This window comes from Erithacus rubecula, assembly GCF_903797595.1.
Source record: "Erithacus rubecula genome assembly, chromosome: 2".
NCBI classification, from domain to species: Eukaryota; Metazoa; Chordata; class Aves; order Passeriformes; family Muscicapidae; genus Erithacus; species Erithacus rubecula.
In genome coordinates this window covers 105,124,315-105,149,289 of record NC_136685.1, presented here as the reverse complement: position 1 = coordinate 105,149,289, position 24,975 = coordinate 105,124,315, and the positions used below count along the sequence as shown (strand labels likewise).

At 43.9% G+C, this 24,975-nt stretch overlaps 1 protein-coding gene across 1 annotated transcript; it reads right to left on the bottom strand.

Annotated features, from left to right (window-relative positions):
* Positions 1 to 538: 538 nt before the first annotated feature.
* On the bottom strand, positions 539 to 21,760 carry HAO1 (hydroxyacid oxidase 1). The gene is made up of 8 exons (XM_079298559.1): positions 21,591 to 21,760; positions 15,191 to 15,342; positions 8,593 to 8,848; positions 5,009 to 5,184; positions 4,451 to 4,542; positions 1,767 to 1,925; positions 1,425 to 1,494; positions 539 to 1,054 (listed from the first exon to the last, which is right to left on the bottom strand). The coding sequence occupies exons 1-8, from the start codon at positions 21,725 to 21,727 to the stop codon at positions 984 to 986; spliced, it is 1,113 nt and encodes a 370-aa protein (XP_079154685.1). The 5' UTR covers positions 21,728 to 21,760; the 3' UTR covers positions 539 to 983.
* Positions 21,761 to 24,975: the final 3,215 nt, after the last annotated feature.

Genomic DNA, 24,975 nt, shown 5'->3' with positions numbered 1-24,975 from the left:
TTTGTTCCTTACAGTTGCAAAATTTCCCCTGAATTCAGTGGCTATTTGGATTGTTTAGAGGACAGAGGCACAGATCCTGTGTGTCTCTGCATCCTCATCAAAGGCAGAGTGAAGATTTATCTGACTCAAGGAAACTCAGTAGAGCCACTAGGCTCTTCCCAAGTCATGGGTTAATGCATCAGTTATTCAAGTTTCCCTTTCGCACATGGCTGCAAATTCTAGAAACTCTCCCAGGTAGCGTCAGCCTTCCTTTGCCACTGTTAGCAAATCAATCCAGGTGAAAAATGTGACTTGGAGCTCCAGGTGGATGCAGCTGGCACAGTTTGGGCTACAGGGATTAGCCAAGGATCTGATGTACATCCAATGCACGTACATAACAGCTGTCTGATTGCAGGGGGGCTTGTGCCACTTAAACAGCTGAATTTCCACAATTTTCCTTTGCTCTTTGGTTCCTTACAACAAAGAGTCCTCTGGGCTTCTACAGCCTACGTGCCACAAGCCCAGATGCTTATAAAGTCACTAGGGAAAGGACACTCTGTTCATAAGAAAGCAAGATTTAATCTCTACAATCTGCAGTCTAGTTTCTCTAAACAGTGAGCAAGAAGCATCTTTTGCATTTTAAATTTCAGCATTTCTGTTTGCTATCAAAACATTTCTGTTTATAGTTTTACTTTAACAGCTAAATTACTCCCAGGCATAGAAATTAATTATCAGCATTTGCAAATACACATTGAAGTTTCTATGGTGGTCTTGGATAAAGGCCCATCTCTCATCACACCTCCCAGTGTTGCAGCTTTCCTTAAGAGCCTGAGAGATTTGGAAACACCTGTAAAATTTGCTTTGAGTTCTTTCTTCAACAAGTGATCTCCTACAAAGCAGAGAGTTCCTTCAGTCAGGATTGCAGGAGGAGGCCCACAGAGGGAATGCAGTTGGATTTTGTCTGGAAGCACAACAGGCAACACACAAGGCAAGAGTCTTCAGACTTAAATCTTGGAAAACAAGGCTTGGTGTCTTCGGATCAGCGTCCTGTCAATTTCTTCTACTCTCCGGCATCCTGGAGGAGAAGTTGCAGATCAGTTCAAGCCCCTGATTTTCCAACCCACTCTAAGCCTTTTCTTTCTCTGCCTCATAAAAATCTATATTCTGTCAGATGAAATCCACCCCTTAGGCACCAAAGATTTGTCACTACTTTTCTATGGATTTATTGCTCTCCTTGTGAAAAAACCCCAAAATAATGTTTTCACCTAATCTACACAGCTCCCCATTTATAAAGCAGGGATAACAAATCTTTTTCCAATCTCTCCACAGACTAACCTGCTTAAATTGCAAACATTCCCCTCATACAAGTTGCTATAGCATCTTGCCTGGGGCAAATGGAAGCTCTGAGAAAATGTGATTACAGAGAGGAAACGTTGATGTCCCACCTGTCAGTGCCATTGCCAGGCGAAACTCTTCCTTCAGCATCTGGAGAACTTCTTTTGCTCCTTCTTCACCCTGGGAGATTAGGAGACAATGTGAACTGTTACATATATGTCTGTAGGTATAGACATGTATACCTGTGCCAAGAGAAGTTTTATGAACAAACATAAATCCTAAGGGCTGGTCATAGCAAATTTTAGCAAACAGCAAATCAGATGATCTGGATGCACACAGACAGATCACACACATACTCCTCTGTGCACACAGGCACACATATGTGCATTTAATAAAGCTGAACAATGAGTGTAGGGATCTAAAGTCATGCATTTGAGCTTTCCCTCACTTACTTGATAAGCCAATCCCCAGAGGACAGGTCTCCCAATGAAAACAGCTTTAGCACCAAGAGCCAATGCCTTGAGAACATCCGTGCCTTTTCTTACACCACCATCCAGGAACACCTCCACCTTCCCCTGCACAGCCTCCACGATTTCAGGCAAGACATCAATCTGAAAGAGAGAAACCAGGAGCACAGCTTGGCTCCTCCTGAAACCCTATTTATTTTTGGAGCCAAAGGATCCAAGCTTTACAGCATCTTAATGAGCAGTTGCATGCCTAAATCTATACCCAAATAACACAGCTTTGTGTTGAGAACCAGCAGTGACTTCACAGGGTAAAAGGTACATGCAAAGGTCAAATTTATTTGGAGAGTCACATAAACAGAATCAGCAGGGTCTCACAAAATGGCCATCTGACCCCATGACATGTATCTGACACAAGTCAGTATCTGATTTTTATGCAGAATATACCAAAGCAGCATTAAGGAAGCATTTTGGTAGTGTTACCTCCCAAACTTCCAGTTTTCACTAGTTTGGGGATGACATTCAATCAGCTCACTTTTTAAATAATCATCTTTGCTTCCCTGTTTAAATTTGCCATTCATTTATCCTGAGGGCCAGCTCAGGAGCCCAGAGGCAGGCACTGTACCTATAGACAAGGAGTGAGAGAAACACATGCCTGGAGGAACTTAAGAGCTGGGGGGGAATTTTTAATTCATGTATTTTTCCCTTTTGAAAATGCATCCAATTACAGGAATGACTATAGAGAAAAACTTCTTAATATAAGAAAAAATTAACTTTCCTGTAAGTTTTGAGCAAGGTGGGAAATAATTTCTTTTAATGCACATATATGTTGCTTTCACTGAGCTCTGCTCATCCCCTTTCTCAACTTATCCCCTACACCAGTGATACAAGTAAGGGGGAAAAAATATTTTTACTATTCTCAAGTTACAATAAGTAACCAGGGAATTAAGTTATTCTTTTTGCCATGCAAGAGGTCCCAATGAAAGGATGAGCCTCCTGAATTCAAGCCTGGAGCATTAATTACAAGGCAACTTTTCCTATAAGGCCACCTAAATAGTTCCTATTCATGAAAGTCAGGAAAGGAACACCACCAGAAGCCAAGTATTAAGGAGACTGGAAACTGTGTGGAAATAAGACAAAAGACACACAAATTCACATCTTTCAAATACGGATGTAATTAATTTCCTTTTTAATGGATAAAAATGACTAGAAGATGGGGGGAAAAAACTTGAAAGTGCAGTTTGTTTTTAGATTTGGATTAAAATTTTCTTGAAGTTTGGCACTTGCTGTGATTTTCCCCCTCCCTTTGGTTTTGCTCTCTTGCCAGACATATTTTGGATCTATTTCCATATCCAGAGACCACTTTCTACATCCTGACAAACTGTACCAACATTAAAGTGCTCTAATAACTAAAGCATGATGCAAACCATAATTAAAACATAGATTTCCTCAATGTGTAACTAGACACTAGAAATATTGACCAGCTTGGGTTCAGCTCACGATCTGAAACCCCAAGAAACTGAAGCAAATTAAAATGTTTCTAAATCAGAACCATTTAACATGATCTGATACACATGCATTATAAAAACAGCATTGTGAAGTGTTGTTCTTTGTACCATAAATCCAGAGAACACATCAGCTTTAGCAGCTCTCCTCTGCCTTGTGGTATGGCAAAGGAGTAACCCCTAATAAGGAGTTTGCAAATTTCTCTTCTGCTGCAGCTGTCAAAAATTAATTTGTATTTCTTGAGTTCTCCCATGTTCCTCAAAATGATGTTTTTAACAACCTTGTACATTGTTGCTGTTGGATTACCTCACACTCAGGCTTCCCCAAGAGTTTTAAATACTCTCAGAGAAACTGGGGAACACATTCCCAGGAGGTGACAAGGGGACCTGTTCCCCTCTCCCTTCAGGGAACCATCATGGAAAACAGGAGGTTTTTCATTGAGAACGTGTTGGAAATACCCAGAGAGGCACAACCAGGCTTTGATTCTCCTCCCTTTCATTCTCTTTTTATTTGTGCAGCTTTCCCACACCAAATGAAGCAAGATGAGTGATGACTGGAATTTTGGGGTTTTTCCTTCATCCTGAGCACATACTTTTTCATTTTCCTTTACTTCTCTCTCTTTTGCCGACTGAGAAAATCTCAAATCCCTTTCACCTTTGGAAAAGTCACGGGGTAGCACGACAAGGAAAAGGAAAAAGGAAAAACTGTAATTTAACCACTCTCTCCCTTTTCCAAAGGTGAAAATACTTGAAAGGAGAAAAATGGAGAGTTTCATTCTGCCTTGAGCTGTTCCTTAACTGTAATTTTTTAGAAGCCTCCAAAGAATATTAAAAGAGGAAAAACAACCCTAATACAACCTTCAGTGTGCTGCAAATGGCAATGAGGGTTTTTCAAAAAAAAGAATGAGAGAAGAAATCAAAGAGGAGAGTGGAAAAAAAAATCTGAAAGACTTTTCCAATTTGATCTACCAAAGAAAGGCTGTGTCTAACTCAGAGTACTATGTGACATACATAGAGAAGTGGTGAGAGGTTATTACTCATGGCTTAAGGCATAGAACACTTCTTCCAGGTTTTTCTCCAGCTTCCACATGTTCAGAGAAAGCAAACAAGAAGCCAAAAGGCAGAGAAAATTAGAGATTACTGGAGTATATTGGCATCAGTACTTACAGTAGCAGGGACCCCATCAAGCTGTCGTGCTCCATGATTTGACACCAGGATCCCATTTACCCCAATCTTTACAGCTTCCTTGGCATCATCAGCTAGGAAAAAAGCCCAAACAAACAGGATGTGCTCCTCCATAACTGGGAGCTTGTAGACACACGATGAGGGGATCACTAAGAAAAGCATTGCCAGCTCATGAAAAGCCAGCTTAGGGCTTCAGCCTTCCAAAGCCTTGCCTCAATACAGAAAAAAAGTTTTATCTTTAAGTAATAAGACCAGAAAAGTAGTTTGAAATGTTGGAGCAAAACATTTTATCCCTTTGGATCAGCAGCCACTTTGGTTGCTAGCCTTTATTTTCTCCATTATCTTCCAGAACTCGTCAGTAAGAATTTCTTTTGCCAAATTATTTTGTCCACTGCAATTAATGGTGGTGTTGGTGACAACACCAGGCACTTTTTTAAACAGCTGCTTCCACACACACCTTCACTGGTGGGTTTCTAAGGGTGCAGGAGGAAGTGACAACTCTTCCCTTGCCTTGCCCTGGGAAGCAGCAGAGCTACTCACCCCTGAGGATGCCTTTCAGCACGATGGGCAGCGAGGTCAGCCCCCGCAGCCACTTGATGTCCTCCCAGCTGATGCTGGCGTCGATGGCCGCAGCAACATACACGGCCAGCCCGCTGTTTTCTCCAACGTCTTTCCCCGAGGAAAATGCCAGGTCACTGCTCGAGAAGTTCTTTAATCTAGAGTGACAAAAGGGACAGAACAATAGTCTGAGGAAGATTTGCTGTGGCCACCATCGGTGCCAAATGCCAGCATTCAATACCCCTGAGTTAAAACTTTGCTGCACTGCAGGGCAGGAGAAACACAGCCGAACCCAGCATGTGGGATCCCACTCCTCAGTGAGCCAGAGCCTTCGGCTCACAAAGCATTTGATAATCAACATAAGCATTGGATCTTCCACAATGCTTCCAACCCAAACATTTCTATCTTTCTGTGATGGTTTTGTGATAACTTTGGGGCAAGTTTCTCTGGCCCAAAGTAATAGTCTGACTTCTACAGCAAAAGAAATAAGGCTGGGTTTTGTTCTTCAAATACAGGGAATTCAGCTATGAGAGGAATAGGAGATCAGGAAGGTAGAGGGGAGAAGGAGGAAATGAAGCTTTCTTGAGCTCCATGAAATAGATGGATGTGCATGAAGCTTTGCAAAGAATTCAGAGTTCTCATCTGTTCAATAAAGCCAACAACCAGCCTGTTTACCTTATGTCCCTTTTGTACATTTCCTTGTAAAATGTAGGGAGGAAAGGAAGCTCGTGTGAAAACAATGTGGGTATTCGGGTTTTTCAGCAACAAAATCTCACAGAATCTAGCACATCCATGTTTCAGTTGCCCTGCTCTTCTGAAACTGTGTCCTTTTCCACATGGGGCTATTTAATACTCACATTTCACAAATTTGGGAAGTGCATGAGTGTTTTTGCATGGAACCTGGCTGCTTTCACTGCTGATTTCATGCCTGCAACAAGCAGCATTTCACATGGCTTTTCTGTTCAGCTCCAGGCCCAGAAGCAAAGCAGAAAGGAGCGGGCTCTCAGCAAGATCCAGCTTTTCAGCTGTTGGTTTGTGGAGGGTGGGGTGCCCAGAGAAAAACAGAACCATGGATAAGATTATATAAATAACTGTTGTTTTTCTTGGCCTGGAAAATGCAGATCAACACTTGGATGAATGTTGCCTTACATACATTTCAGAGCACAATGGCACCTTGTTGTTGCTTTGAAACTTTGTTGAAAAGCCGAAGCCAAGAAAAAGTTATCACATAAACCAGCAGAGCCCTGTGCTAGGAGAGTTTCACCGTGGCCTCTGCAACAAAGCACTGCCCAAGAATCTGCAGTGATTAATTGGAACCTTTAAGGATTACTCCAGTTTCATGTGATTTCATATGGTTCACTCAAAGCCTTGTTGTATTTGGGCAGGTGGGGTCAATGTGCTTCAGAAACGCTCTCCTGCTTTCCTCAAATGCCTTTGGGTTATTGGACTCAAGAACTCCTCAACCCCAGGCCTTCAAATTCGATTGCCTCTAACAAATCAGCTATTTAAATAATTGTTTAATTTCATCTTTTAGAGTAAAAGGTCAGTGTGTATTGATAATGTGCCAAACACAGTTCTCTAGTACAATTACAACACAGGGCATACACTTACCACTGTGGTACATTTTCATGTGTTAGGGCTTTTGTGCTTTCTGCTGCTTTCTTCCTAAAACTGAACTTCAACACAGAAATCAGGGCAGAGTTCAGATTGTTCTGTCAACTTTCATCTCTTAGCTGCAAGTACAAGTGCACAGGGAAGAGCAACACCCCAGGTCTGGAGGGGTTTTTGCCAGTGAGGTAGAGGATCAGATTCACTGCAGATCCCCATGGCTTATCTCCCTTTTGAATAGTATGAAAATGAAGAAAAACCTCTAGATGTCATTCTTGCTAAGCATGTTACATACAATGTGTGTGTATAGTATAACATAACAATCATTGGAGACACAGGAAGAAGAATTTCATTTCATTGACAATTTTCAAATTACCTTTCACTCAGAACTCACCTCAAAGTTTATCTGCTTCAAAATACATTAAGCTGTCTTTTTTCCCTGTCTCTTCATTTTTGTGCTCACTTTCATGCTCCAAATAATTCTAACATGTGCAATGGTAGACTGTGGTTGTTACCAAGACCTAAATGCAAGAATCTCACAAGGTTTTTAGCTTCATGTCCTGGATATCCCATCAAGTAAATATTGACTGCTAGAACTGTGCCAGCACTTCATCATATGTTTATCAGGTGAGTCTCTACAGCCTATCAATTTATATGTACAAAACACCAGACAAAGCAGCACCACTGTAAGGTTAAAATTTTGGCTTAACTCTGTTAAAATTGAATTCCTCATTGGCCCTGCAGTGGGGAGGAACTAGAGCAAGTGGTGAAGTCAATCATGATGCCACAAATTCTGAGACACAGAAAATGTCTCAAAACACACTTTGGGTTAAAAATTGCCCTCATGGAGAATTTAGAAAGACTGATACCCAGGTGTTTCTCTCTTTGAGTAAAAGAAGAAATGAAGTTGCTCAAAAAGGGGCTCTGCAGTCAGTAGCAACATGGCCCTGGACCCAGAGCAGTGTCATAAGACAACACAGAAAGAACTATAAGATGTTTTGGAAAGGAAGTTTTGCCCCACTAGGTCAGGCCCCGTTTGGAGCCCAGCCAATTCTGCTGCTGGATCCCAGTTCAACATCAGAGCAGGTCACTCCAGGCTCTGTTGAGCTGAGGTTTGAAGATAACTAAGAATATATTAACAAGTGCATAAAGAAATGCCCCATATTGCTGGATCCCAGAAACCTGGGTTTTGTGAGCTTTCTGGGACTGACCCACTGGAGAACACTGCTTTTGACCTGAGGCCTTGAAGAAGGCTTCCAAATTTGAGTGATGGAGTTAAATAGAAGTGTGTAATTAAATAGAAGTTAAATAGAAGTGTGCAATTTCACATGGTGAAAGGTTTTAAATTTGAAGTTTTTATAATATAGGAATAGGTATGGGACAAAATGAAAAATTTGGGGTGGTGTCTCTTTTCAGCATTCATCTTCCTCCATCCTCATGGTTTCAGGTAGTAATTTCTGGTTGTACAGTTAGTACTGCACTGAAGGTCACAGGAATTTGGTTATAGGTGAAAGTATAAATAAGTGAATTGCTGATTCGCTTATATTGAACTGTTATTGAACTATTTCAATTGAAAAACTGAACTGTTTAGCTTTAAGAAAGCTAAGTAGCTTGTAACTAGCTAAGTTCATCTCCATTTTTCTTGCTTCTAGCTGGTGGCTAGAAGCGTTGCTGAACTTTCTGTGCTTTAGATAAGATTTAATAAACAACTAAGCCCAAACACAAGAAAATTCATCTGCGTTTTTTAATCCTGGCTCTGAATAAAACCATAAAAAACCCCAGACAAACCGCTAATTAAGCGGTGCAAACCGCCACGCTGTTACACCATCTCTTGCTTCAGCGGCTGCATCCTCACACTGCGCAGCGTGCAAAGAGCCGGGAAAGCTTAGCCTTAGCCTAAAGCAGCTCCCAGCCCAAGCTGTGACAGTGAGAGACACAGAGCCCTGGCAGCAGAGTACCTGAGGTGCGGGGGCAGCTGGAACCTGTTGCGGACGTCGGCGAGGCGCCGGCCCAGGTAGGGGGTGTCGGCGGTGACGAAGATCGCTCGGTACCCGGCTCTCTCGGCGCGCCGCACCAGCGACTCCGTCACCTCCCGCTCCTTGTACATGTACAGCTGCAGCCAGCGCAGCCCGCCCGGGGCCGCCTCCGCCACCTCCTCGATGGAAGAGGTGGCCCAGGAGCTCAGCATCATCCCTGTGCCCACGGCATGGCACGCTGCGGGCAAAGAGAGATTGTCTAAACAGCAGCAACAAAATAATGCGTTTAAAGCTTACAGCTTCTTGAGTGTTGCCACGTTGCCTCCCAAAAATCACCCTCTGCACGAGCTGCACCAGCTAACCTCACACAGATATGAATCTATCACTTCTTCTTTTTGGAGTAATCTGTCACTTATTGTAAAATAAAGGAAAAGACGCTGTCAAACTCCAAAATATTATAGAAAGCCTTATTTTCCTTGGTCTACCACAGTATGCATATTTTTAATGTAAATGGACCTCTGTTTCAAGACGTCATCCTCAGCCCATGGAGGAATTAAAAAGTGGTCTTTATGACAACATTTTATTAAATAAGGGTTACAAGCCTCTTGGAGTGGAAACTTATGAACAGCTTATTTAAACAAATTGGTTACACCCTCCCAGGGCCACCAGCCAGTTTTCCCTCACTGGAAATACAGCAGCAATCACCCAAACCTCTCTAGTTCATAACCATTCCATTCCTCTCTTTTAAATTACTGGACATAGTTCCCTCTATATTGGGAATGCACGGGAGGGTTATGAACCCAGGAATTGCAAAACCCTCACATCAGATAAGGGAGAAATGTAAATGTTATGGTTCAATCTGCCTTTAGGTATCCATTTATTTCCATTTTTGCTTTTAATTTCCAAGTCTACCTCTACAGCCCTATGGTTGCAAAAGCAAAAATTTAGTTAGAAACTGTACAATAAGACATTTTGGTTGAAGAGAAGATGAAAATCACCGTATCAACATATCCTTTCAACTTAGTTGCATATGTAGCAACAGAGAAAATAGTGCTTTTCTCTTATTTAAGACTAGGTTTAAGCAGTGTGGTTCAATGAGAGTTCAGCCATCCCAAACGGGGTTATGGCATTTCCATGCAAGCATGCTCATAAAATTCCCCTCGTCTCTCCTGTAAAGTTCGCAGCTCTCTGGTGAAGCACCAGCTCAATACAAACGGTTCTGATCTCTCAGGCAAATCCAAAGTTCACAGACAAAATTTTTCAAAGTTTTAAAAAATTCCCAGTTCCAGTTTTGGTTGATCTGTGCTTGACCTTGATAATTTTAAAGCTTATTTTGACAATTTTCTAGACTTCTAAAACCATAGAGATAGAGAGGCCTGAAGTGCTGCCAGATTTGGTTGGGGTTTTTTCTACCTCAAATTAGGTTTCTCTAAAAATATACTCCCACTTTTCACGCATTTAGCTGCAGTTGAAGAAAACAGAAGCAATTAATTTCCTCTAACAACCGTATTTTACACTTCATTTTCGGGGTGCTCAAATTATTTATTATTTCAAATCTGTCCAACTAGAGCCATATTCCCACAGGATGCTCTTGCTGCAATATGTGACATTTGCCAGAGTTTAAGCATGAGATGTTTTTGTAAACCAGCCTTTCCTCATGCCATTTCATGATTGCTTTTAGTTGTTTGTTTTTTATGGGGGTTTTTTCCAGGTCTTCTTTTAATCCTGAGCATTGCCAAGAGGACACATTCACCCTTGTACACCCTGCAGGCTCCTCTTGGGCTCCATGACAGCACAGAGAGCACATAGCCACACACAGGGAGCTGGGGAAGTCCATGGAATTACAGAATGGTATATATCTCTCCCTCATCTCTAATCCAAACCTGCCCCCTGGCAGTTTGAAGCCATCCACTCTCAGGGAACTCAACTGAAGTATTTTATATAGCAACAAATGGGACAGGGAACAGCTGGGAGCTCCAGTGGGGAATAGAGCAGTGACCCTTTTTGGCCCTTTTTTCATTCTGAAGCCTCAGGGCATCCTCCCCCCATCTGATGGGGCATCATTGCCTTCCCTGGTTTGGGAAGGGTATGGAATCTGTCCCTGTGGGCAGCTCAGAGGAAGAATCTGTCAGGGAAAGGACTGGAGACGAGCCCAGTTCAAGCTTGCAGATTTTGTCGGGGTTACCTTGTATGGGAATGGGAACTTGCTTTTTTCCTCTAGCTGGGCAAATTCCCATCATTTCCCTTTTAGGGGCATCTCTGAAACCCAGCAGTCAAAAACTGCAGCAGTCAAAAACTGCCCCACTGCAGGCATTTTTCCCTGAATCCACCAGTGAATCCCCAAGCTAAGGGCCAGAGGGCATTCCTTGGGATCAGCACGATGCCCTTTTGGCACAGTGGTATTTCTCAGGAGCAGCAGCCATGTTTTTTGGAGAAACAGAACTGTTTAAAGAACTTCACATTGCTCTCTTGACAAGAGACCCCTGTCAGCCTCTCCTCCCTCAGCCCTTACCAAACCCTGCGTGCGAGCAGTGCCTGCCATCCTCTTGTTGACAGAATGCATTTTGTCAGCTGTGCAGGAAGGCTGGAGGGAAAGGGACACGTGGCCAGAACGGATCTGGGATCTGCCTGGGCACACTTGCAGCACAAAGTCCCCTGGGCATATCACCCCCTGGGGGGAATCCAGGCCAGGTCAGCCCAGGCCATGTTGTCTCATGTAAATATTGTCCTCTCCATGACTCTGTAGTGACTTTAATTTTCGTATCTCAAAATTAACCTCATCTTTTGATCACCAGATAGGTAAGAGGTGGGTGCAAAGTCCCACTGTTTTCACTGTAGCTGAGCACAAAACGGCCAAATACCTCCTTCCCAGTCATAACCATGTCTGACAGGCACAAGAAACCCAAATTTCTGTGCTCAGCATACCAGAGGGAAAAAGCACAGTAGCAGCCTGTTAAGAGCCAAAGGATCAAAAGAACAAAGGTGTTGCTCCCTGTCTAGTGGGAATGACAGAGCTGCCAGAAACTCAGCTAAAACAGGGATAAAAACCAGCTTTCCAGACAATATTCCTGTTCTCCATTTGGCAAAGCAGAGGGTGCAGTCATACCACAGGTGATGGTGAAACCCTGCCTGCGTCAGCAGCAGCCTGCAGAGTGGTTTGAGTGCAGCTGCAGAGGGCAAACACAAAAACTTCAGCCCTGAGCAACTGCTCTCAGTTCAACTGTGACAGTTCTCAAAAGACCTGCCCAAGAAAACAGTGGAGTTCTCAGCCTGATTTTCAGCCATTCATGGAGAAGCCAGGCACTGCAATGCTGCTGTGGGGTGAAAACGGGAATTTAAACTACCCAGTAAGTTCAATATGGAATAAGCAAGGATATAAGCACAAATCTCAATAAAATAATGCTACAAATCTGCTTATAATCAATTAAGGTTGCGAAAAACTGCTATTTCTTGCTCGGCAGCTGGATGATGCACAAGATTTTGAGTCGGGGATCATGTTGGTTTGCAGGCACAGCATGAAGTCAGGGTGGCAATTGAATGCCTTGGCATGGAGGAACAGTGAATCTGCTGATGGACAAGCAAGAAAAAAAGATCCCATAGAATCAGAAGGGTTCTATTGAAAAGTGTTTAGAGAACAACCTTTTGCTCTTTAGAGGCTAAGATTATTCATCAAATTTGGCAAATATTTTTAGTCAAAGAGGTTGAAATTGGAGAAGGAAGGATGAGAAAAAAAAACACCTAAGTCAAAATGTCATGTGTTGATCTTTTCAAAATGGAAATGTTTTATCCTGAGCTGACACTTTTGTTTCAAAACAGAACTATAGTTAAAAGCATTAGCCAGTAGGAAAATGAAATAAAACATTATGTTTTGGATCAAATGAAACATTTCAGTTAATCCAAAACAATTTTCCTCCCAATTTTTCAGTTTCTACTGAACAGAAAATCCATTCTTTGGAAAATTGCCACATACACTGATGAACTACAACTAAAATGCCAGGGAATATACTTGAAGGAAGACCTAGAAAAACTGGGACAACTGCCAGGGTGCATGAAATTGTTTCAAGGACAAGAGAGCTTTCTCTGTAAGGAAGAGAAAACTGAGGAGCAACCTTATTACAGCCCATATAGACTTTTTAAAAAATTCATTTATTATTTTAAAGTCTAGCTATCAGGAGTACAAGTAAACCCAAAACCTGGATTTGAGGCTTGCAAGGTTTGACCATGACTGCAGTTTGTTCTGCTCAGAGTGGGGTCAACTAACCTTTGGAATAACTTAGATTGTGTTGGCTGTCCTGTCACCAGTAAAATGGCAATTGGATGTTCTTCCTGTAAATGAACTGTCCGTGAAGGGGAGTTTCAGGTGAGCTGACAGACCCTGCCCTGCTCTGGGAAGATGCACACTTCTCTCTACCAGGCTGCAGCAGGAGAACATCCCTCAGGAAGCAGCAGCCCCCAAAACTGTGACAAGCCCCAGAACAAGAAATTGTGAAGGCAGGGAGTTCTAAGGGACACCATGACATGCCCTTGTCCCTAGAGGGGACATTTACCCTACAACATGTGGGCAAACCTGCCAGGAGAGCAGAGCACTTCCAAGCAAGAGGCTGAAGCTCCAGGAAACCCCTCAAGCATTGTTCTCAAACCACCAGGTTTCAGGGAGGGAGCTGTCATTGCTCTCCTCACCACCCTGCTCTGCAGGGCAGCATGGTGTGAACAGGATTATATTCCTGGGGTTCAAGGCCAGCCAGGCAGGCTCATGGCACACAGAGAGGCTCCTCTGGGAGCTGCTCTGCCCCCAACACGAGCCAGGGCACTGGCTGGGAAGGGACAGGGGTCAGACCACTCTGTGCTTCTCAAGGATCATGGCCACAGCAGAGGCACCACCTCATACAGAAGTTCCTGCACACCTGAGCCAAGTAAAGCCAGGCTTATGAAGCATGCCAGGCTTTACAGAAGCCACAGGACTATGGATCAGGCTTCCTTGGCTTGTGCAAACCAGTGGAGAAGCTGAATTAAAGCAACCAACAGTTTGTTCACTTAAACTCTGTGCTACCTCTGGAACAGAAGGGAAGTTGGATGTGGCAAACCCCCTGATGCTGAGTATCTCAAGTTTAAGAGAACCTTTAAGCCAAATGTGTACTTTACAGCTAATTCCTGTCATAATATAAGGTCAACCCAAAAGCTTGGCACTGAGTGCCCTGCTCCACCTCTAACAGCACAAAACCAAAGCCATTTTTTTTCTCCCCCAAATGCCAATGCAATACTAAGGGTGATTTTAATACTGCCCTACTTTGAAAGCAATGAAAAATTCACCAGTTCCAATGGATAAATTTACTGGACCACACATTCCAATTGGTTCCAGTACATCAAGCTGTCCAGCATGAAAATAAATGCAATATTCATGTGGTAAAGTTTGAAAATGTGGTACTCAGACTTATTCTACCACTCAACTCTGCATGCCATTGGGGATTTATGCCTTAAAACATGGCTGGGCTGCAGCATCACTGGGAATTTTTGCTAGGAAACATCCTGGATTTTGTGTTTCAAATCTCGCTCTCACCATTGCATTAATTTGTTTTCGCTAAATGTTTCAGAGTTTCCTCCCTGCACAACCTGGCCCAGAACTAATCCGCAGGAGCTGCCGGAGGATGGGGCAGCACCACGGAGCCTTCCCAAACCGATCAGAGGTGCTGCAGCGCCATCGCGCGGCACTTACAAACAGGAAAAACAGGATCGGGTCCCTATAATAAAGCTTTGGGGAAGAGGAAAAACGCGGCCCCAAACATGCGGAAAAATTGGAGAGGTGTGTTTTTTAAAGATAGCCATAACTCACCTCCGTGGACATCTCAGCTATGAAAACTGACAGCAGCTCCCACTGCAGGGCTGAGAATTTGACTCCCCATCATCTCCTGCACTGGGCATGGAAACGCTGCTAGATGAATAACCCAACCATGCACACAATTTTTATTTCATATATATATTTATATAAAAATATAAAAATATTTTTATATTTATTATATATATTTATCACCTATTTAGGTTTTGTATCTTTTTCCTTTCAGCACTGAAATGCACACCCACCTCTTGCTCAGATTTGAAGCCATTCTGCAGTTGGGAGTTAAAGGAGTAGGAGACAATTCCCCATCTGAATTCTGGTTAATATCCTTTTAAGCTGCATCCTCTGTGCTGGCAACATCTCTGTGCAGCTTCCAGCCCAGAGGGGCCCTTATCTCACTGCCTCCCTGGGGTGCTCTCAAAGAGCTCTCTTCAAAGCAAGGATTTTTTCCTGGGCAAACAAAGGCCTCTGAATTTCTAGATCAGTTCTCTAATAGAAAGAGTGTTGCTGTGACAATATTTATAGCTACATAAAGTTTATAGGTAAGTAGATAGATGCCTCCAATTTCATATGCAACAAATTATTCCCCTCTGGCATCCATCATTTCACAGAGAGAGAAACCACACTCAGCTGAATGAAATGGTAAAAACCCATGTGAGAATCAACCCAGTTGCCCTGATCAGCAGCTCAAGCCCAGGCAGCAGGCACAGCAGTCCCTGTCCCCCTGCAGCCCGTGGCAGGGCTCACCTCTGGCGGTCGCCGTCTCTCCGTCGGGGTGGGCCATGCGCTGCATGGCGGTGGCGGCCACGCACACGGGCACGGTGACCCTCTGGCCCAGCACCGAGGTGGACAGGTCCATCACTGACACATCCCTGAGCACCCGGGGGTACAGCTTCCACCTGGCACACACACAGATAAATGCATGTCAATGGCTGCAGAGTGGGGGGAACTGACAGTTGCCAATGGGCAAGAGAGGGTTTTCCTGCTGGCACACGGTGGAAGATGTGCTGGGGCTGGAACAGAATCCCACTGTGTCATCCAGAGCTGCAGCAGGGCACAAAACCTGGGGGGAGCAGGCAAGGATAGACCAAAGAGCAGGGTGGGCGAAAGAGGCAAAGACCCCTTGAACGTTATTTAGCTGGTATTGTTTGAAAGGCAAGACAGGAGCTGTAAAACAATGAGGTTCATGGTGAGTCTCACCCCCTGAAAGCCTTGGGGCAGAAGTGGGTGGCAGACACTTGGGATTACTGGATAACACAAGCCTGGCCTGCAGGCTTGAAACTGCCTTTTCCAAACCAGAGCAAACTAAACCACACTTAACCTGAAATTACAGTTCACTGCACATGTCTGCACACACAGCAATTTACCTTTTTTATCCCTCACACACAAAAATCAGCATCACAAGATCATGATCCCTATTATGGGATCAAAACAGCCAAAGTTTTATGAGGAGATACCTGTGCCATGGGACTTTGCCACATCATTCAGGTGTTGTCACAGCACTGCCTCCACTAGAAGCCACAAGAGGGGGTGCAACACCTGGGGCTGCCTCTGGAGAGCTCAGCCAGGCCAAAGCCTCCCTGCAAACACCAAACTCTCACTGAGGCCTCCCTCCCTCCAAAAGGGCTCCCATGGCTCCTGAACTGAAATTACAGAGAAGAATTAAAAATGTGTGGTCTAATACGGCTGAACTTCAGCAAATGCTCAGCACCAGAATGCTTGAGATTGATAACATTATACTCACCAGCATGGAGAGAGAACCAGACAGAGATTAGAGATGAGTCTGAGCTTGTGTATTAAAATAGCATTGCAGGGGGTAAAAGACAAAATTTCTGTTTTATAGAAAGATGAGATATTTCCCAAAAAAACCTGAGGCAGAGCCAGGATGAGACCCACCTTTCTGAAGGCCTGGGGCTGTGCCAGCTCTCCAGGCAGTGCTCCCCAGGGAGGAGAAAGACACTTATGATGCTTGGAAGGAGATGTGTGGAATTCAGCTGTGCTGCTCGGTGCCAAGACACACATGGCAGGAACGTCTCCTCACACTTGTTTTCATGCCATTGTAACAGTTTGTTATTTTTTTAGGGGAGGATGGGCTGAGGGTGGGACAAGGAAAACACAACTTCATTCTCCCCCTTTTTCCTAATCCTCATTCCAAAGGCTTCCGCTCTGTCCTGAGGTGCAAAAATCCCTTTGTAACCTTTCTCATTTATACAGTCAAACCCAAAAGCATAAAGGATGTGAAGCATCTCCCTCTTCCCCAGGCTCCTGGTTTCTCTGACCTGTCAGATTGGTACCTGCCACTGCCATCTCACAGCTGGCCTGTGAGGGTCAGTCCTGAGGTACAACATTCCTGTGGTGCTTTTACCTGGGAAGAGAAACAGTATGAGCCAAAATCCTCCCAGCAGTGCATGCAAGAACAGTGATGCTGTGCCAGGCAGAGATCCCTTATCAGGTCACATCCTCTCACACAAAACCCAGTCAGTGCTCCTGACCCAGAACTGACTGGTCCCACAAAAACACCAAACAGGCTCAATCCCCAAGTATCATCATCCTTTAATAAAACCAGATCTTACTTTGGAAGCTGGTGTTTCCAGCTCTAAGTTTCTCAGATACTTGGAACCAGGTGTTGTCTGGATAGGGAAATGCCCTTAAGAGCAGCAAGGAAACCTACAGGCAGCATTTCCCAGTCACCAGGACACACACAGCACCTACTTCCAAGTTTTTCAGTGAAACACTTCCTGCATATTTTGGAAAAAACTCGGGGGGTTTTGTTTTGTTTGTTGTTTGGGGTTTTTTTTGAATTCCTCATCTCCTCATCACCCACATCTTTTTCTAGCCAAGTCCACACTCGTGTGCTGCAATCAGCAACTGAGAGTGAATGCATCCTTCTTCCCAGCTGGAAGCAGGAGATGCTGCAGTGGGGAAGGCAGCAAACACTCCCGATTTAGGCAACTTCTGCTAAAAGCTGATTTGAAGGCAGGATTAAAGGGAAGGCAGGGGATTAACCTTTTGGATTTCATTTTTTTCCCCATGGTAAATTACCTAGCAGTGGAGTAAGAGGGAAGCACCGGCTGCTTTCAGCTGGGAAAAACACTGAAATTTTCAAACTGCACCATATTTTCAAGCAGCTCCTCCTGTTTCTCTCCTGAGTTGTCCCAAATCCCCTCATGCTGCAGGGCAAGCAGCACATTTAGGAAAAGACACACTGTTCAGGCCAAGCCTCCATCCTAAACCCAACTCAGTTTTCTGCCCTTCTCTCTCCTGCAGTTCCACTTCCTTTCAGAAGGAGCAGGGGCTGGTGCTGTGCCAGGTTAAGTAACACCTGCTTTTCCTTGGGGAAAATTATCTCCCCTCCCACCTTGTCTTGCCATCCACACTCTTTTCATGGTGCACTGGAAATCAGAGGTGAAAGACACCACAACAACATAACTAAATTACAATTCTAAGCATTCCTTTCCTTTTCTCCCTCTAAACTTCCCAGGCTTGTCTAACCCATTCCCACTCTAAGCCTTGCTTTTTTAACCAATGTTTAAATTACCTCTGTGGCCATTTTAATGTCTTTAATTGCTATAAGGTGACACATTTGCAGCTGCATTGCTGAATTAGTGCACATGACAGAATAAGGCAGCTTCTTCTAAGGCTTCCAGAAATTCCATGGGAGGGCAGATTAGCAGGAGTCCAATCCTACACACATCGATGTCCTCCCTCCTGGGCACGCCATGCTGAGAGGGGAGGCTCCAGACTGATTTCCTGAATGCCATGGAGCTAAAGGAGGCTCCAGACTGATTTCCTGAATGCCATCAAGCTAAAGGAGGCTCCAGACTGATTTCCTGAATGCCATGGAGCTAAAGGAGGCTCCAGACTGATTTCCTGAATGCCATGGAGCTAAAGGAGGCTCCAGACTGATTTCCTGAATGCCATGGAGCTAAAGGAGGCTCCAGATTGATTTCATGAATGCCATCAAGCTAAAGGCATCCCAAGCTTGTCACAAAAATTTCTTCTCTATTGAGGCCCCTCAGTTCTGTGACAACTCAAGAGGGGATTTCAGCTGCAGACAGGACTGGAAAGACATCTGGCATTCCAGGATTCTGAACAAATCCAAGGTGAAGTCAGGCACACACCACAGGGAATGACATATGCTCTGCCATCCCAAATCATCCTTTCTGGCCTTAATGCCTCCCTTCTGTCAGGGCCATTTGAGAACTAAGAATAAGAAATACTTATCTGGCCTCAGCAGGAACACACTGATGACAACATCCCAATGCTGGCTCTTTCCTCAGTCCCAGAAGAGCTGGGGGAAAGTTGTTGTACCTGGTGTTAAACTCCAGCACTGTCCTTGTGGAAGCAGTTTGTACTCCCATATTTGATTACACAAAGTACCTCAAGACCAAAAGGCAAACACATTCATTTTATAATCCCATGAGTATAAATTATGCTGCTCCAAAAATTTCATGGAGTGTTCCAAAGATACTGCAGGATCCAGCAACATAACCATCCATTAGGGTCAGTTCTTAATAACAATAGTAATAATAGTCCTTAATAAGATGATCTATTTATTTCTCCAGAAATGAAACCCTTTGTTTAGCAAAAAAAATAATAAAGAACTCACATATGAACTGGTTTTCCACCCTCACACCTCACCTGAATAGTCCTGCACCATAAAGGTACAGGCTAACAATTCCTGCTTCTGGTTCAGTTTTGTGCTTTCTCTTCCATTTAAACGTATAAATATTTCTATTTAATAAACTGCAAACTTTTAAAATCAGACTGAACCCTGCAACTAAGCTTCTGACAGGGAAAATCAATGGGAAGAGAAGCTGAACATATTCCTATCATTCACATAATTATCTGACTAGGTGATCTGTGTGCCTTGGGGGTGAAAAGTCCATCTGACTTTCTATTTACCCACAAGCTGCAGTCAGGAACAGGCAGAAACACCAGGACTGTGTGAGGGTCAGAGTGAGCAGCACTTCCCCATCTGTAACAGCTGGGCCACGCTTCTCCCAGCAGCATCCAAGGGAAAAAGAAAGGTTTTTCCAAGTCCCTTATGTGAAAGGGGTCTTATAAACCAATATATTACAATTTCCTTATAGTAGGTTCTACCTTTCAGAGATGTATTCCCAGGTAGCCATTGCAAACATGGTCAAAGGACTGTTAATGGCAGCATCCCACATGCTGAGAAAATGGGATCTTGTTTTATTTCAGATAAATATAAAGGGAAGGAGAGCAAAGACAGAAATACCTTCCAGCCCTTTTATCCATCCCTGCATTGCTGAGGGGCAGGGACCCAGCACTGAGGGACTTTCAGCCACACCAAATGTCACTGATTTCTTTTAAAGTCTCAGGCCATTCAAGGCACTGCTAATGAACATCTCCTTCAGTACCAGGCTGCCTACAAACACCACAGTTTTGAACTCCTAAAACTGGAGGGTTTTACTGAAAATCTGATAGAAGATTCAGGAAAGATGAGGTAAGCCTGAACCCCACAGGCAATCAGCCTGATGTAAGGAGGTCTCTTATCAGAGAAATCCATCCCTGTGGAGAGAAACAGCTTCAGAGCAGATCTGCCCTTATCTCCCTGCCAACACCCAGCTCTGCTGATGCCAGCACAGCAAGGAACATGTCCAGCTCTTTGTTAGATTGTCTCTGGCAGCTTTAGACCCCCACCTCAACATGATTAGCTACAGCAGCTATAACTAAAATGCTCACTGCTCCTGCAGTTCATTGCCTGCAAGTACTTCCTTGGAGTGTCCTTTCCTTAATGTCTCATTTTGGTTTTATGAGGGCAAGTAGCATCAGAGCATCTGGAAGCATTTAAAAAGGTACAATAAAAATCAGGTGAGTGCTATTCCATCCCTTCCTGCTCTTACTCACTCCTCAGGGCAATCTTGTGTTTGAGCAGGGAAATTTCTGTGATGGCAGCTTCTGCATGGAGCTAGGAGGTCTGGAATAAGCAGTGAAGGTGAATTGTCTTTTCTTGATATTACAAAGCTTTTCTATTTGTGTCCTTAAAATTAAGGTTCTGGGCCCATTTCTGACCTTTGAGATTCTGCTAAATGAATCATCACAGAATTTTCTACAACCTTCAACTTTCATCAGTTTTGCAGCTGAATGGGCCATAGCCTATGGAAAAGCAACTGGAGCAGGACTGCAGAAAAGCAAAGTGGGGAGGGAGAAAGTCTAAGGATAAAACCGGAAAATCATGGTTTGGTTTGCAAAGAGAAGTGCAGGGGGTTAAATGTCTGCACCAACACTGCCCCTGAAGGAAGGAGATGTCAGCAGCTGTTTGAGCAGCTTGGCTGGGCTCAGCTGGGCTGAGGGGAGCAGCTTCCAGCTGCCTCCTTCCCTCTGCCCTGCCCAGGGACATTTGGGAGTGGGGAACCAACTGATGTGATGCCAGTTGTGACACTTCCACTGACTCCCACAGCCAATGCCCACTGACTTGGTGCTGACCTTGTCCTTCTGAAGCTGAGGGTGACCTGAGCCCAGGTTTCGCCAACAGTTCAGGGGGTCAGCCTAAATCAAAACTGGTTTAGAACAGTCTCCAGCATTAATAGTATCTCCTGGTGAAGGGCTGACCTCCTGCTGGAAACCCCTGAGCATGGCTGGGCCACCCAGGACTGAGCCCTGGCTTTCCCAGCTCATCCTAGAGCTGGGAAATGCAACTCCTTCCTGCAGGGCCCTGCAGCTCTCATCTGGGAAGGCCACAGAACTAAATCAGTTTAGGAAAACTAAGGAAAAGGCAAAACTGACTGAGGACCTAAAACGTAAAACTCCACCTCCAGAACCCCTTTGCTGGCACTGTAACCCCAAAGTAGAAATTTCAGTTTCACTGGCTGGTTAAATATTGGAGCTGAAGGACTCTGGAGAGAATTTCTGTTAACAAAAGAACCCAAATGCAGGCAAAGCTAAAAAGGTGCTAATTGATTTCAGGGACTACTTTTTGACAGAAAATATTAGGTGGAGGAGTGAAAGGGGAGAGAGAGTTGTCTTGAAAATCAGTTTTTGAGAGTCTTTTTGTTAAAATAGGAGTTGCAGAAAAACTGTGTTTTGTTCACAGAGAAAAACCTAAAATTGCACCACATCTACCAATAAAGCAGAACTTACACCCCCTGCCTCCCACCCCAGCCTTCAATCATCCTCCTACCTGGAAAACGCTGCGACATTATCTGCCAGTGTTTCCTGGTCATCGGCCCCAGACCGGTAATAATCGTACACGGATTTGGGCAGGAAGGTTTTAGCATACTCCTCAAAATCTGCAATGCACACTGGCTTGCCAGACATGTTTGCAGCTCTCACTGCCTTAGCTTATTGCCACTTCCACTCTTTTAAACTCTGGAGTTTTGCCTGTAAATCATTAATATGGGACCTCATCAGGATTCAATTTATCTTCATTTCCCTCCCCTCAAAAAAACAAATACACCGAATTCTTGTGTCATATTGGACTTCAGCACCATCTTTTAGTTCATATGGTAAAGGCCAACCTAGAACATAGCAGAATAAAATATGTTAAAAAGAAAGAATATGAGTTAGCAAGGAAAGAAATATGTAGTTAAACCTCCAATAACAGGAATATACATTCCCCTCTGTTATCTAAAATATCCAGGAAACTGAAAGCAAAAAGAGTTTGCTCATTCCCAAAAGGAAAATTCTTGATTTAGATGATTTCTAAAAGCAGGTGCCAGCCTGCACATTTAGGGTAAAACCTTACACAGGTGAGATTGCAGTTATTTCCATTAGAATCCTGGATACCAAGGCCAGTTTCAGAGACCCAGCTGCCAGACATCCTTGGGCATACAGCTCCTGATTTTCAGGTAATTCCATCTCCACAACCTAGAGGGCTCTTGTTATTCTTAAAATGTTAAGGAGTCAGAAATAAAATCATCTTATCAAAGAGACAACCCTCATGCAATGTGTAATAGACTTGGTTAATGCTTCTAGATTTCTCTTGGGTTTAAATTTTAAAAGATATGCAAAGTTTGCAACAGGTTTACACTAATTGTTTAACAGGGAAATTAAGAGTATATCATGTGTATATAATTAATTTCTTCAGCTGCAGACTGCACATTAATATCAATTTACACAGAATTGCACCACAAGGCATTTGTCACACATCAGTGTCAGAAGCAACTCGAATGCAAACTGCTTTAACCTTGGCATTTCACTGTGCTTGCAGCAAAAATCTGGGGACATGTCTGCTCACATTTATTTAAAGTTTGCATCATCTGTGCTAAAAACAGGTATTTATCCTGCAGCATGAGACAGGAAGTGCTGCATGATAGCTGAATATTTTAATATATGCAGCTGAACTCAATCTTAATGAACTCAAAAGGTTTTTATGTTGGGAAGTTGTAAGAATTTCTGAAGGCAGCAATAGTGTTGCACCACAGTTCCCCTCTTCCCATTCTATAATGTCTGTATTCTTCAAAACTCTTCCCACCTTGATATTTCTTATTTTTCCACTGAGATGCTTCTCTGCCACATTCACAGGATTTTGGTGATTTACTTTAATTGTCATTATTTGCCACTCAGGCTAAAAGTTCCTATTCCTTCTCCTGTTGTGAAGTTTTTCAGGTGCCATCCTTTATGGATCCTCCCACACACGCCAGTCAATCTCCAAAGCCCCCCTGGAACCACTGAATTCTTGCTGCAACCCAGCCAACACACCTTGGAAATCTTCCCAGAGCTCAGGAATCCAACTGGAACTGGACTCCAGCAGGATCCACCACTTCCCCATGCTGATAGTTGCTGAGCTGGGGTGAGGTGGAAGGTGCCAATATCAGCACAAGGGAAGCAAAACTAAGGAAAACGTGAAATTTAATGCCAGGTCTCCCCAGCACATCTGACACCAACACACACAGCTTCCCTCCAAGTAATTGGCTCCTCATTTTAATGAATCTCTCTGGATGAGATTTCCTCTGGCTGCTTAATGAGGCATCAGCTGTCTGACCTTTAACCCTGGAGCCAAGGAACTGCATCTTGACTGAAAAGCAAAGAGCTTGCCTGAGCAACCACACAAACCTCACTGCCACAGCCAGTGTCAAAAAACCCAACAGAGTCAGGGTAGTGTGAACATCCCCTCCCCCATCTCCTGCTTCTCCCTTGTTTCTTTGGCAGAACTATAGAGAATGGGGTCACACCTGGAGCTCAGCTGAACCAGGCTCTGGAAAGGAAACTCTTCACAGTGGTTCAAAAAGGTCAATCACAAATTTTGGATGAAAAACCCCACAGAGGGTTATGGAACAGAGACACAACTTGTGGATTAGAAAGCACTACTTGCAAAAGCCAAAACGACTCCAGAGAAAAACCACAACATGCTTGTCCTGATGTCTGTTACTTGCAAGAAAAGGAAACTTTGCACAGCATTCCAGTCTGGACCTGTGTCCTTCTGCAAGATCAGACAGACGACATCAACAGTCTCCTGTCAGCACATGAAAACCTCTGCAGGGCAGAGATGACCCAACTGGGACTTTCTCCCTTCAGTTAACTGCAGTGAAGATTAACTGGAGAAGTTAACTGCAGCACAGAATTCAAATACTGTAATGTTCAAACCACTGCCCATTTCTCAAGACTGTTGTGCAAAGCTGCTTTATCAAATACCTTACGTAAGTAAAACACTCATTTTGGCTTCCAAATCCCCCACAGAATTTCTCCAAATAAAGGCATAAAATACCCATTTTCTAGAGTGTTTTTGGACAGCATCTCACACCAGTCAAAGCTGAACCAATTTGTTTTGCCCCCTCCAAGCCAGCCAGAAGAACCAGCAGAAAACATTTGTGAGGTTTTTACCCAGCAGCCATGTGGCAACTCCACCACGTGAGTCAAAGCTAATGGATGCTGAAGGGATGAAGACAGTTCTTTGGTCATTCAGCAGTGAGCAGGTGGCTGGAAAAGGCCCCTGAATATCTATTTTGGGAATTCTGGGCACTGCTGGGATGGCAGAAGAGGGGAGCATTGAGCAGAGGACTGATTCTCCTGGGAGGAGCTGGATGGTTTCACATACAAATAAACCAATCCAGGGCAGATTTACAAAGATCTCAGTGTTACTCTTGTCCCCACAACCACAGCAACAAAGGTATAAAAAGTGCCCTTTCCAGGGTCACTTTTTAATTTCCTGATGTGTGACTGACACTTGGAATAGCTACTGTCCTTACTGCATCCTGCACAAGCACGTGAGGCACTGGCCCAGACTGTGCCAGGAAAATCAGTGGTGTGCAGGTTCAGCTCTCCCAGTCCCCTGGAATCCAGATTAACAGATGTAAAAGTCTGAAGTAACAGCAGGCTCCAAGTAATTCTAATGAGCCATAAAAAACAACCTTTCCATATAAAATGGAAATTTGAATGAAAATATTAGGATAACTACATCCCCGTTTGTTCCCTGTATGTTTAAATATGGAGCTTTCCTTTCTCCTCAGAAAGATGAAGTGAAAGAAAAAGCAGAGTGTTGTAGGTGTTTTTCTAATGGGAGAGGAATGAAGATGTTTGGTTAAAAGTAAGTAATCACCACAGTGCTCGTTGGAGTAAAACACAAT

Coding starts and splice junctions, on each gene's coding strand:
- HAO1 (XM_079298559.1), bottom strand. CDS start 21,727: ATGTCTGGCAAGCCAGTGTGCATTGCAGATTTTGAGGAGTATGCTAAA. Junction 1,926..4,450: donor TTGATGGGGTCCCTGCTACT/GTAAGTACTGAT, acceptor TCTCTCTTTCAG/ATTGATGTCTTGCCTGAAAT. Junction 1,055..1,424: donor CCTGGCAATGGCACTGACAG/GTGGGACATCAA, acceptor CTTCTCCTCCAG/GATGCCGGAGAGTAGAAGAA.